The sequence below is a fragment of the Epinephelus lanceolatus genome, chromosome 22, assembly GCF_041903045.1.
Source record: "Epinephelus lanceolatus isolate andai-2023 chromosome 22, ASM4190304v1, whole genome shotgun sequence".
NCBI classification, from domain to species: Eukaryota; Metazoa; Chordata; class Actinopteri; order Perciformes; family Serranidae; genus Epinephelus; species Epinephelus lanceolatus.
The window spans coordinates 20,417,555-20,430,543 of NC_135755.1; the positions used below are offsets into that span (position 1 = coordinate 20,417,555).

General features: G+C 40.3%; 1 protein-coding gene across 3 annotated transcripts in view; it reads left to right on the forward strand.

The window, feature by feature from the left end:
• Positions 1-12,989, forward strand: part of arhgap36 (Rho GTPase activating protein 36) — a 116,172-nt gene that overhangs the window by 98,283 nt on the left and 4,900 nt on the right. For all 3 annotated transcript variants that reach the window (XM_033609772.2, XM_033609773.2, XM_033609774.2), the window contains exons 4-11: positions 2,574-2,887; positions 8,876-9,095; positions 9,279-9,334; positions 9,684-9,834; positions 9,917-10,065; positions 12,042-12,212; positions 12,508-12,596; positions 12,728-12,954. In XM_033609772.2, coding sequence (XP_033465663.1) covers positions 2,574-2,887; positions 8,876-9,095; positions 9,279-9,334; positions 9,684-9,834; positions 9,917-10,065; positions 12,042-12,212; positions 12,508-12,596; positions 12,728-12,954 — 1,377 coding nt within the window. The remainder of the gene's footprint in view (positions 1-2,573; positions 2,888-8,875; positions 9,096-9,278; positions 9,335-9,683; positions 9,835-9,916; positions 10,066-12,041; positions 12,213-12,507; positions 12,597-12,727; positions 12,955-12,989) is intronic.

Genomic DNA, 12,989 nt, shown 5'->3' on the forward strand with positions numbered 1-12,989 from the left:
AGAGACTTTCACAAAGGATATACCTGTGCCTCCGTGCTCCTCCAGCAAGCCTCCTCTCTCCTTAAGATGCATTTAAGGAATTGAGACATTCTTCAAGTTGGCACACTAAGATCAATTTGCAGATCACAGGTGGGAGGACGGAGGAGAGAGGAGATAAGGAGGCACAACATAGAGAAATGAGAAAAGCCCCATGAAGCTCATGCGGTGACAGTGACCTCACCCGTGATGCATTTACCTGCAGTAAGCCTGTATCAGTCTGAGTGTGATGTCTGGTTTGTGGCTGTGGCCACTCTAACGGGATTACCCGTTCATCCCTCTCTTACCTGCTCTCTCCATCCACTCTGTCTATTCTTATACCGCTCGTACTTGAACTCTAATCTCTCCTGTGAGGGGCTGTGTGAGTGCTGAGTTAACAGGCTGATTTCCAACACCACTGGTGCGTTATGCCAAATGGTGCAAAATCCCCAAAGTGCGTCACAACCTTTCCATTTGAGATGTAATATCCAAAACATTTAAAACCAGGTGCTTAAATTGTTACAGACTTTTTGTAGTTCCACTTTGTCCACTCGCCCCAAAGATAAAAGATAAATCATCTTCCTGTTTGGACTTCAGATGTGATCAGCAGAGAAGAATGTGTTCTGTAAATACAACGGGACTCTCTCGGGCTTCCAGCTCTTCTCCAACCTCTGATTTACAACAATAATATGTTCAGACAAAATGAATTCACCTGCAGAGCTGTTTTATGGGAGAATAAGTGCTCATTGTGATTGACCCCTTTTAAGACATTTCAAAGCTAAGCTAAGCTTTGCTCAGCTCCTAAAAATCCACATAAAGATTCAGTTAAAGTGAGAAAAGAGGATAAAAAGTTAGCATTTCCATTACAGATGTGTAATTTTTCTCCCACAGAGCTGACACCGTAGACATTTAAGCAATATTTAACATTTAATAACACCAATACTGACATGTTTCCCACCAGTGTCTCCCATTATCTCTCCTCAAATATATTAATAATGCTCCCTCACAACTCGACAAAAATAGTCTGAAAACAGCATGATGTATGTTGTTTTTATAACACCAAATAAATGTTTTTACCCCAGTATGAGTCATCATTCTTTGAAGGATTAAGAGTCTCTTCACCATATCAGGCAAAAGTTTGCAATCATGACTCTCTGGACTGTCAAATTAAACCAGATTGATACAGGACATAGAAGCCAGATTTAATAACACAAGAAAGCTCTGTTATCTCATTTGTACTGGCAACTCTAACACTTGGGAAAAAAACATCTCTTGATAGTTTACCATGCACTTTTGAATTTTGAAGTTTGGTGTTGCAGGAACTGGAGACTCCAGGACAATGGCTTCTTTCTAAAGCCTCCATGAGTGTGTGGAAAGAGGTTTCCTGTAAGGGGAGCAGCTTTCATTTTTCCTTGACCAGAAACTCTGCTTGTTGTCTCTCTGTTTTTTAATCATTCTGTTTCTTAGTCAGTAGACGTAATTATATACATCAGCCTATCATGACTATGGTAAACATTCAGATCAGACGTTCTCATCTGAACTCCATATTTAATGACTACATCACTTGTGTGAGAGCTGATGTAACTGAGAAAGCCCAAGTAACTTCACTGCATGAGAAGCAGGTTAGGTTGAGATGATGTGGCATTAAATCCTATCAAAGCTGCATCCACTGAATATGTTTTGGCCACTTAGGAGTATAATATAAAAATAGGTGATACTTTAAATGGCATTTTATCAAACAGTTGCCAATTTATACACTCATTTAGCAACATATTGAGGCCAGTCTCACTCCAAAGTCGTTGAAATCCGGCGCTTGGGCAGTGACTTGTGGCATGAGAAACCAACTAAGAAAGGCATCCTTTAAGGTTGATAAGATTCACAACCAGTTGCCGTTTTAGTTGAACGTCACCTGGTGGCATCAGGGGGAAACGCAGTGGGACAAGACAAAAGTTAAGGCAGAGAAAGTCCAATTAGGGCGGACAGGAGGGGTGCTGGATGGGTCCAACAAACTATGACCTTCACCCGAGAGAGTGGTGTTCACATCCCTTAAGATTGTAAAGCCAAACCCAGTTCTTTTTTCCTAAACCTAGCCACATGCATTTGTTGTTGTAGAACAAAAAAATGTTTTTGTTTACATAACATTTTTAACATCACACATAATCATTTGATTGGCTCATGAGGTCCCTTATATCTGGCTTTTTCATGTTCCATCAAAATAATTCCCTTTTTTTTTTTTTGCAGAAAACACAAACCTGGCATCTTGGCACAGACCTCTTCTGTTAACAACGTGTGCAACTAAAATGACAGGAATGTCTGAGATGGTTAAAAATAACCGAAGGGCCAATTCTGCAGCACCTTCACACTGTTGTTGTTTTTGTTCCTTTGTCGGCCATGAAATCCCTCCATTACAGTTAATATCTGTCTGGAAAACTAAACAAGTTATTTTGTCCTCTCTTTCACTTCATTACCTCAGAATTGTTCTTTCAGTTAACATCGCTAACTAGAAAACATAAATAACTTGTCTTCACTTTTCCCATTTCCATCCTCTCCTTTCTCAGAATCTGCCCCCAAGGCATTCGGCATCCCCCTCTCCCAGGTCATCGCCAATGACCGGGCCTACAAGATTCGGCAGGACGCCCTGAAGGAGAGCAGACGAGACTGTCTGGACCTGGAGGCCAGCATCCTGCGCTTCAGGGCCGAGAAGAGGCAGTTCTTCAATGGGAACAAGCCGCTGGTCAGCTCCTCTTCGATCACAGGAGGAGGTCCCAGCTTGCCATCAGCTAATTCGGTGGCACCGGCGCCCATATTTGAGACCCAGAACAAACCAATGTCGCCTACGTTTCTGGATAACACCAGCCGAGGACAGAGGAGGGTGAGACGGCTGTCTGAGTGATTAGATAAATATGTTTGCTGACTGTTGTAGGGTACTTTCTTGGTATCCTAACGTTTTTATTTATTCAAAGAGTTTTATAAACCATGATTTTGATAAACCATTCTTTGATGGCTTTCTAAAACCATGTGGTATGAATACAAGGACAAAACTGAGTAAAAAAAAAATCTGGGAAGTCAATTAGCCAAAACAACACTGAATAGTTACTACATATTTTTTCTACTTTTGCTGCAGCTGTGTTTTTTTTTTATTAATGTTCATGTTTAAAAATAATACAGATATTTAGTCCTAATTAGCCTTCCATTAACAGTATAATTCAAATTTAAACCAAAATAATGAGTATCAGATAGCAAAAATATATATATAAATCAAAAGTAGATGTAGTCTGAGGAATTAAACTCTGCACAGTGTTACTATATTACACTATGTTATTACTAATGCATTAAATAATAAGAATAATTTTAAATCTTTTTAGTAATTCAACAATTATGTAAATTAGTCTATCAGATGTTTAGTACTAGAAGTTATTAGTTGTCAGATAAAGTGGAGTAAAATGTAAATCATGTTTTGTGGAATTGTAGTGGACAACAAAGTCTTATGTATTTAGGTATTGACATTTAGTTCTACCTCTCTTCTTTCGCCAAGTGCAATATAGCAGTCTTAAAATCCTTCCCTGTTTTTGCCAAATCCCACAATGAATCAAGCAATGGGAATTTTGTTTTTGTCTGTTTTTATGAGAGATTCGAATCAGTAACTCAAGGGATGAAAATTCTGATAATCGCTGACGTAAAAACTGGCAGTGCAGGTGTTGTTGTGCCAGGTTCAGTGTCCTCTGGGGTGAGAATAGCATGTGTGCATGCTTACGCGTGTGTGTACAGCTCGCTAATCTCTCTAACTGCATATCCAGCTGTAAACATTTTCTCACCAAATTCTTCTATTTGTTTTCATAGTTGTCTATGTTTGTACTAAAAAACGCTGTGTTCGGGCTGTGTGTGTTTTCATATGTGTGAACACCTCTGCTTGAGGCTGTCACACCCTGTAATCCTCTCCACGCTGATCTAGAAACAGTCGTTATGTTAAGCACGTAATGAGTATTATTACAGTTACGGGGCACAGTAATTGAGCCTCAACCAGCCATCAAGTACAGCTCGTAAGAATCAGTCACTGCGGTAAACAGCATCACACACACAGCACTGTCTGAATGGATGTGTGAATATGTGGTAGAAGATAGACAGACAGAAATAATAATGTGGAACTGCATTAAAGAGCTGCAATTAATGATAATCTACATTATTAATTACTGTAGTAAAAATATTGTACCAAAAAGATTGTACCACTTGAAATAGTGGTGGAAGTACTCAGATCTTTCATTAGCCTACGGTAAAAGTGGCATCACCAAAGCATAGACCATATAAAATAATGGACGCATATCCATCATAGCATCACCCATGGGTGATTGGACTCCCATTCTGAAGCCTCAAGTTTGGCATTTTGGCTGTTGCCATCTTAGATTTTTGGAGCCAAAAGTGACCATATTTGGATTTGTGGCGTGTGGAGATAACCCTAATGCTAGCTGCTAGCTTGGTTAGCACAGTGCATTAACAGCAAACTGTGATAAAGCTAATGCTAATTTTCACTAGCGAAAAACAGGTTTAAAACTATCAAAACTAAATATACTCATCATAAGAAAACTGCCAACTTTTTGACAGGCATTGTCCACCTGTCAATCAAAGTGGCCACGCCTTCAATTTCGCATAACTTTAAGCCTTAATAACATTTAAATGGGAGAGTTACATAAAAATTCATCCGCTTAAGTCGTCATGAATATTGAAATTAGTTAGAGACCAATAAACATGTTTATTTCTGCTGTAAAGTCTGGCATTTTAACATGGAGGTCTATGGAGATTGACTTGCTCTTGGAGTCAGCCTCAAGTGGCCATTCAAGGAACTGCACTTATTGGCACTTCTGCGTTTGCTTCATTTTTCAGCCCCGGAGGTCGTTGCTTCGACCACAGGAGAAATACTCTTTAACAAGTAAAAGTCCTGCATTCAAAATATATCTTATTTTATTTTAATTAACCTTTTTTAACCAGAGAAATCTATTTTTCAAGAGTGTCCTGGCCAAGACAGGAAGCAGTATAAGTTAGAGACAGACAAACATAGAGAAAGTAAGAAAGAAATTAACTAAAGCACCAAGAGTAAAAATAATCATTATGCAGAATTTCAACACTTCAACATTTAATTAATTATTTATCTGAATCTGCAAAGTTACTAGTTATACTTTATATTTTGTGCTTACTTTGTAATGTCAATAAGATAAGAGCTACTGTAACCAGCTGCCACTCTTGTGGCGCCACCTTGATAAAAACTGAACTTTATACACTTTGTGAAGGGTAAAATTTATGGCAGAGCTGTTGTATTGAATTGCAACAGATTGTACAAGTGTACCTAATAAAGTGGCTACTGAATATAAGTCCATTTTTAAACTTTATAAATATTTCCAAGAAAAATTCCCACTTTGTGGCTTTACATTGTGCAGCAAGCTACTGTATATGAAACTGCCTGATGTAAAGTAAAGCTTAAAGTATAATTCTTTGTATTGATAGATGTTTCTCTACAGTGATTATCAGAAGTTGCTGTTTAGTGGAAAGATAGAACAGAGTGAGAAAGATAAAGATACAGTTTTCTCATCCATAACAACCTAAATGGGACTCTGACTCTCCCCCTTACAGCTGTCTGCACTGTAGCAGCTCACTGTTTATATATCTGAAGACACACACACACACACACACACACACACACACACACACACACACTTGGCTGGAGAGCTGCAGCTCAACAGATGAGGCAGCAGTAATGTGGCGCTGTCACTGCGTCATGTCCCGTGCAGTGACAGATAGCGTACACAGAGGGAGTAAAGGTTGAAATTAATGGCAGGGACAAGATGGATAGTTGAGGAGAAGAACGCTTGGAGGGAAAAGTTGCTGTTAGGACATTTTAAATTATTATTATTATATATTTTTTTCCACCTATACACTCAGATTGGAGCAATGAAGCAGTCAGACCTCCTTTACTTGGACTAGCTTGGTGGAGGTTACATAAACTGTGTCAGAAAACAGTGCAACCTCCCTACATCCAAGATGACGTCTTTAACTGTCTTATTTTCTCTGACCAACAGTCCAAATACCAAAAACATTGTTGAAGTATTATGTATGACAAAGAAAATAATCTTTCCAATTTTAGAAGCTAAAAGGAGAGGCAATGTTTCATATTTTTGCCTGTCACATAACTCAGTGGTACCCTGTGGAGTATAAACATACTGGATTGGGATACAGCAGCTGGAAGTTTCTAGGTTAGCAAAATAACTTTTAATCACAAATGGAGCCATAAAAGCAGATTACAGTGATATTAAGTGACTTTAAAGTTCATTTAAGATGAATGAAATCAATGTATTTTGTTGAAGTCAGACTTCCATTCCCTCAAGAATGCCAGTTTTTCTAAAATACTCACATTCTGAGTTTTAGAGGCTTAAAAAGAGACTACACTTGCAGCCTTTACACAATAAAGATCCATTTGGTTTCCAGATTGAAGTGTGCTGTTGGAAATTCCTCCGACACTTGACGTTCCTCCAGAAACGATCTGCTGCATGTCATTGACAAATGATTTATATTTCTGTGGTATTCAGTGTCTCATATTTACCGGAATGGCAACGTCAGGATGAATGATAGAAACTGACTCGTCTGTTCTGTTGGCTTCTTCTTCTCCTGACATCCATCTTAAAATGGTCTTTCCATTTTCTCCTGTCAGTGATTCATTCTGGGTATCTCTTTTCTTTCTCTACTCTAGCATTATGACAGAATGTTTTTTTTTCTCCATTTAAAGCTGCACCAATCAATACAGAGTGATGGAGATATATCGACCATAGAGATGTCTGCCTTCTTTTCCAATCTGTTATAATGGAACTAGATGGCACTCAGCTTGTGTTGCTCAAAGCACCAAAACAATACTTTTAAAAAACTCAATAGCAATGTCTCTTTCCATAAATCACGACCTGGTTACTTAAAGGGAAATTTCGGTTTATTTCAACCTGTCTCCTATCATCCTAAATTTGGTTCAAGTGACTAGTGACATACAGATAATAGTTAGCATGTTAGCCGTTAGCCTAGATACAGCCGTAGCGTCAGACCTGTTAAAACGTAAGTGAACGGGCATCCCTTCAAGTGCAAAGTTAGTCCACTAAACAAGCTTTTTTTCCACAAAGACCGCCTCATATCGTTAGGATAAATGTCAGAGAACATATAGAAAACGACATGTAAACGTGTTGTCTTACCTTACCGGTGTGCTGCCATGTTTGTTTATCCCTCTAGCTCTGCTTTCCAAAGCGCAGCCAAAATGTATCTCGTCAGCTCTAGATAAAGCCCAGCTGGATACTAACGTTACTCCAGGTGGAGGTGTCTCGTCCTCGGTCACATCCAGACCTTGAAAATAAGGCTGCAACCGCTCCCATTCCTTGCAACAGAGGCATTCCTCTTCTGTGGGCACTGGGGCACAGCATTCACAGGTACACCACCAATCTCCAGAGCTACGCAGCCTTGCAGCAGCCATTCCTCCTCTCTCGTCCTCTAACGTTACCTGTTGCGCCTCTCTCTCTTCTCCTCCTCCTCCGTTCAGGCGACCGTCCGGTTCTGCCTTCCAGCTGTTGCTGCTTGTTCAGGCACGCTATGAGATTGTTGCTTGTTCTTGCGATATTTTGGCCGCGCTTTGTGTCTTTGTCTTTGTGGAAAAAAAGCTTGTTTAGTGGACTAACTTTGCACTTGAAGGGATGCCCGTTCACTTACGTTTTAACAGGTCTGACGCTACTGTGCACCCCAGCTGTATCTAGGCTAACGGCTAAGATGCTAACTATTATCTGTATGTCACTAGTCACTTGAACCAAATTTAGGACGATAGGAGACGGGTTGAAATAAACCGAAATTTCCCTTTAAGATAATCCACAGACCTTGTTGTGAGCACTTTCGTGTAGAAACTTTTTTCTTACTTACAAACTACACCAACCAACTGTAACATGGCACAGAAGGAAGTGTGCACCTGCTCATGGTCGAGAGGCTCTTGGTCGGGACAGCAAGAGATGTCAACATTAATGGCGTCCATCTCGGCTGAGCTGTAAAGTTAGTTAGCTCAGCGGTGCTAAGAGATATCCTTGCTTATAACTATGTTGTGTGTACATGACAGGAGGAAAGGAGCTCACTACTGGCAAGATCTACTCTAGATATACCATCCATGCTGATCTCAGAATTAACAATACAGTAACTCCTCGAGTATTACCAAGTTTATCGTTTACATTATGCAAATCAGGAAGTTCTATATGGTCCGAGACCTTTGGTGTGCCATCTATTGTAACAACCGTCGTACATTGTAGGGGTGTAAATCACCAGTTTCATCATGATACAATATTTTATGGATTCGTTGGACAACAATACGATATTTGCCAATATCACAAAGCCTGCCACAATACAATTTTGATTCGATGTGATTCTGGCACCTTTTTTATTTTAGGGTGTCCCTTTAAGTAATTGCTTGTAGTGATGAACTAAGACAGATACATACAGCTCCCCTCAACTGTTGCAGCAAAAGTACAGAAATATTATAATCAGAATGTACATAAAGTATTAAAAGTAAAAGTAACTATATAGCTAGTTTTAATTACATTATATGAAGTTAGGTAGTTTCGTCCAGTGGTTCCCAACCTTGGAGTCGGGCCCTTCCAAAGAGTCATAAATCTGACGAGTCATGAGATAAATTTCTGCTACTCAAATCTAAAAAGTTATTTAAATTAAACTACTGTTAAATAAACGTAGTGGAGCAGAAGTACGATATATTTCTGTGAAAGTGAATTTTAAGTACATGTACCTCAAAATTGTCCTTAAGTAAAAGTACTTAGTTACCCCCCCCCCCCCCCCCCCCCCACAGGGCGGTCTGTCAGTAGACTCCATCTCCGACCTCGTAGAGAGCCAGTCTCGCCTGCTGGAGGCGCTGCAGCTCTCCCACCCGGCCGAGCTGGAGCTGAAGAAGTCACCAGGTGGCAGCAGCTCATCAGAGAAAAGGACCCAGACCAAGCTCAGCCTCAACCCCATCTACAGACAGGTGCCCCGGGTGGTGGAGAGGTGCTGCAATCACATCGAGACCTACGGTGAGACACAGACTATATCACAATTGTGCCATTTGGGGTCCCTAAATGTAACAAACTCTTTGAACTTGAAGCCACTGTAGACATCTGGGTTAAAGAACATTCATTAATGCATCCACACTGAAGCCTGAGAGTCCATACATGCAATTTGATGAGACTATTTGTTGCTCCATTTTGTGTCCCCAGGTCTTCAGACTGTGGGAATTTTCCGAGTTGGTAGCTCCAAGAAGAGAGTGAGACAGGTGAGGATGTTTTCTGTTCATCCACATCCTTTTTTGTTATTTTAACCACATAAAAAACAATCTGGATAAAATGTTGTTTGTCTTAGGACTCCCTAAAACTGCCCTATATAATGCTACTCATACTCAGACCCGTGCTTCCTGTCAATCTTCACTATGCACTGGAAAGAAAAAAAACGATCTTCAAGTGAAAAGCTGATGATGTGTGATATCCTGTTTTGGAGAAATTGTGCCTACTGGGGGAAATTGACTCCCGTTTAACCTCTGTGTTTGTTTTTGTCTTTTCCTATGTGTCTCTTCACTTTTTAATTTCTATCTTGGGGTTCATTTGTCTTCTCTGTGTGCTCCTCAGCTGCTTGAGGACTTTGACATGGGGGTGGACGTCCAATTAGATGAGGAGCAAAGCGTCCATGACGTGGCAGCGCTGCTCAAAGAGTTTCTCAGAGACATCCCTGATCCTCTGCTGACCAGAGAGCTCTACCCGGCCTTCCTGCACGCCACCTGTAAGCACACACACTCGCAGGCATAGTGTAAACAGCAGAAACAGCTCCAAATCAAACTAAATCTTGTGTGTGCCTCCTGTAGTGCTGAGGGGAGCGGACCAGCTTCAGTACCTACAGCACCTCCTCTACCTTCTGCCTCCCTGTAACTGCGACACTCTGCTGCGACTCCTCAGCCTGTTACACACAGTGCAGAGCTTCGCCCAGGACAGCATAGGAACAAATGACGAGGAGGTAGGGCTGCTGACTGCTCATGATGAAAGACAAATGTCATACAATACACATCAGAGGGTCTAACAATAACATGCTATTTAGTTGCATCATGGGAAGTGTAGGATCACGCTGTCTTTTAAGAGCTTTACTTAAACTAGGAACAAACAAAAGTCAGGATATCTTGGTTTATGCTGCACTGATTCTGATCATTTCTTATCTTGCTTTTTGTCTTGTGCACTAAAAACATGGAAGATCTGCAGTTTTAGAATTTCCCAAAAGCACTTCAGAATCAGAAACATCTTTATTGCCAAGAAAGTTTTCACACATAAGAAATTTGCCTTGGTCTTTTGATTCAGAACAGAAAAAACAAGTATTCTAAATTATAAATAGAAAACAGAAATTACAAATGTGCTTCTGAAAATTTACAGTAATTTAAAGTTTTGTCATTGATATCCCAAACATGAAAATATTATTGCTATGGTACTTTAACACCATATAAACTCTAATGCTAGTCTTAGTCCTATTTTTTGTTTTGGTAGTTTTCAAACAAACTTTGTCTTTTAATCTTATTAATCAAAACACATTTGCGAAAGTACAATATTTCTACAAACCGCAAGCAGCCATGGCTGGAGACATTGCGTTTTTAGGGACATACATACGTCCCATTCTCCTGAAAGCAACATCTCAATACCACCTCAAATATGGTGCAAATGTCCACTTAGCCTCAACGACAAACTGTTTAGATTTTGAGGATCATAAGTCAAAGGCCAAGGTCATTGTGATCTCATCTGTCTCATTATCGTGAACAGGATTTCCCAAGAATGGCCGGAGGGAATTTTTTTTAAAATTTGGCACAAACTTTTTCGCTCAGACTCAAGGATGAACTGGATAGATTTGGTGGTTAAAGGTCAAAAGTCAAGTGTTTCTTCACATTTGGCACAAACATCCACTTTGAGTCAAGTATGAACTGGTGTTAAGGTTCAAGGTCACTGTGATCCCATCCGTCACATTCTCGCAATGTAACATCTCAAGAACATCTGGAGGGAATTCTTCGAATTTGGTACAAACGTCTACTTGGACCCAAGGATGAACTGATTAGACTCTGGTGGTCTGTTGTCAAAGCTATGACTTTGCATCACTCTCTGTCTCATTTTATAAATTTTGTGATATTTCAAGGAGGCTTTCAGGACATTTCCTCAAATTGGACTCAAACGTCCACTTGGACTTAACAATGAACTGATTAGAATTTGGTGGTCCAAGGTCAAGATCACTGTGACCTTACAAAACATGTTTTTTGGCCATAATTCAGGAATTCATATGCACACTATGACAACATTTCACACAAATGTCAAAAAGGATACAATGATGACATTTTATATTCAAAAGGTAAAAGGTCAACTTCACTGTGACATCATATTATTCTGCATAAAACACTTGGCTGTTACTTAACATTAGTGATGGCCAAATGAAGCCTCATGAACCACTTTATGTATTTTCTGACCCCACCAGATGGCGCTCTTGGTTTAAAGATAAAGGCTGAAGGACTTGAAATGAAGTGTGCTTTCAAACCTTTGTTGAACAGACAGTGCCATCTGGTGGCTTCAGAAAATAAAGACAGTGGTTCATGAGGCCTCATTTGGCCATCACTACTTAACGTCATATCTCAGGAACGGAAGGAGAGACATTTGGTCAGATATTGAATCAGTGACTCTAGTCTTGGGTGCCCACTTTGAAACTGTGCTGATTGTATAGATTGTCTGTGCTGCCAGGGGGCAACTTAGAGTGGAAAAACTGTCTGGTATTTAACAAGAAAAATAGGAAAGGAAAAGTCAACAATAAATTAAATTTCAAGATAAAAGTAATTTATAGCAGAAACATATTTCCTTCTTGCCTGTCCTTTTAAACATCCATTTACCACAGAGATTGTGACCACTGGTTGAGAGCAATTAAAAACATAACTCAAATGAACACCTGTCCTTCCTCCTCTCTCCATCCAGATCCCTGGCAACAAAATGACAGCTGCGAACCTGGCGGTGATCTTTGGGCCCAACCTGCTGCAAAGGGAAAGAGGAGGAGATATGAGTCCTCACGCAATGGGGATTGAGGACAGCACTGCAATCATCAATGTGACCCTGGTGCTCATACAGAACTACAAGAGGCTCTTCACAGTACGTCGATGTAGCCTTCAATTGTAACTTTTTTCTGGTGTCTTTTAGAAAACTAGTACCAGAGATGTTATCAGTATTAAAGGGTTTATTGGTGTATTTTAATGCAGATAGAGTTGGTTTCATAAGATGAGTCTTTGAGATATTTGCCTCTTAACCTCGGTACAATCGAAATGAATGTATAATTAAGTTTGTGGTGCTCCAAGAACTGAAAAAGTCAACTTTTTATTGGGAGTTCTTTGAATAAACAAACGATCCTCTCAAGATCCAGTCCAAACCTTTAATATGTGTGATCCAGGTTTCTGCAGAGCTGCAGCAGGAGGTCCTGATGAGTCTGATCCAGACAGACCCAGACATCATCGACTATCTGCTGCGTAGGAAACTCAGGTAACCATGACAACCAGTTAGTCAATCAAGTCCCTAAGAGTATCAGATCTACTGTCTTTTTTAAGTGTGGCAATTTTTGAGGGTTTAAACAAACTACTGATGCTACATTATATTTTCATCCCTTCTTATAGCGGCAGTCACCTGACAGTGGAGAGCAGCAGTGAGTCAGGAGGTCGTCGGGATACAGGGGCGTCTTTGGACTCTGTGGGAGCGTCTAGTGGGAGTTTGTCTCCGCTGGAGCCTCCATCACCACTTTTCCCACCCGATGGCAGCGGTGGTGAGGGCAGCCTGACGAGCGAGGTCTTCCTCAACGTTCTCAAACTGAACCAGAACAGGAAGCGTCAGGAAGCAAGATACGGTACGGTGCTGTTGATATCCATTATTTTTTCTAGA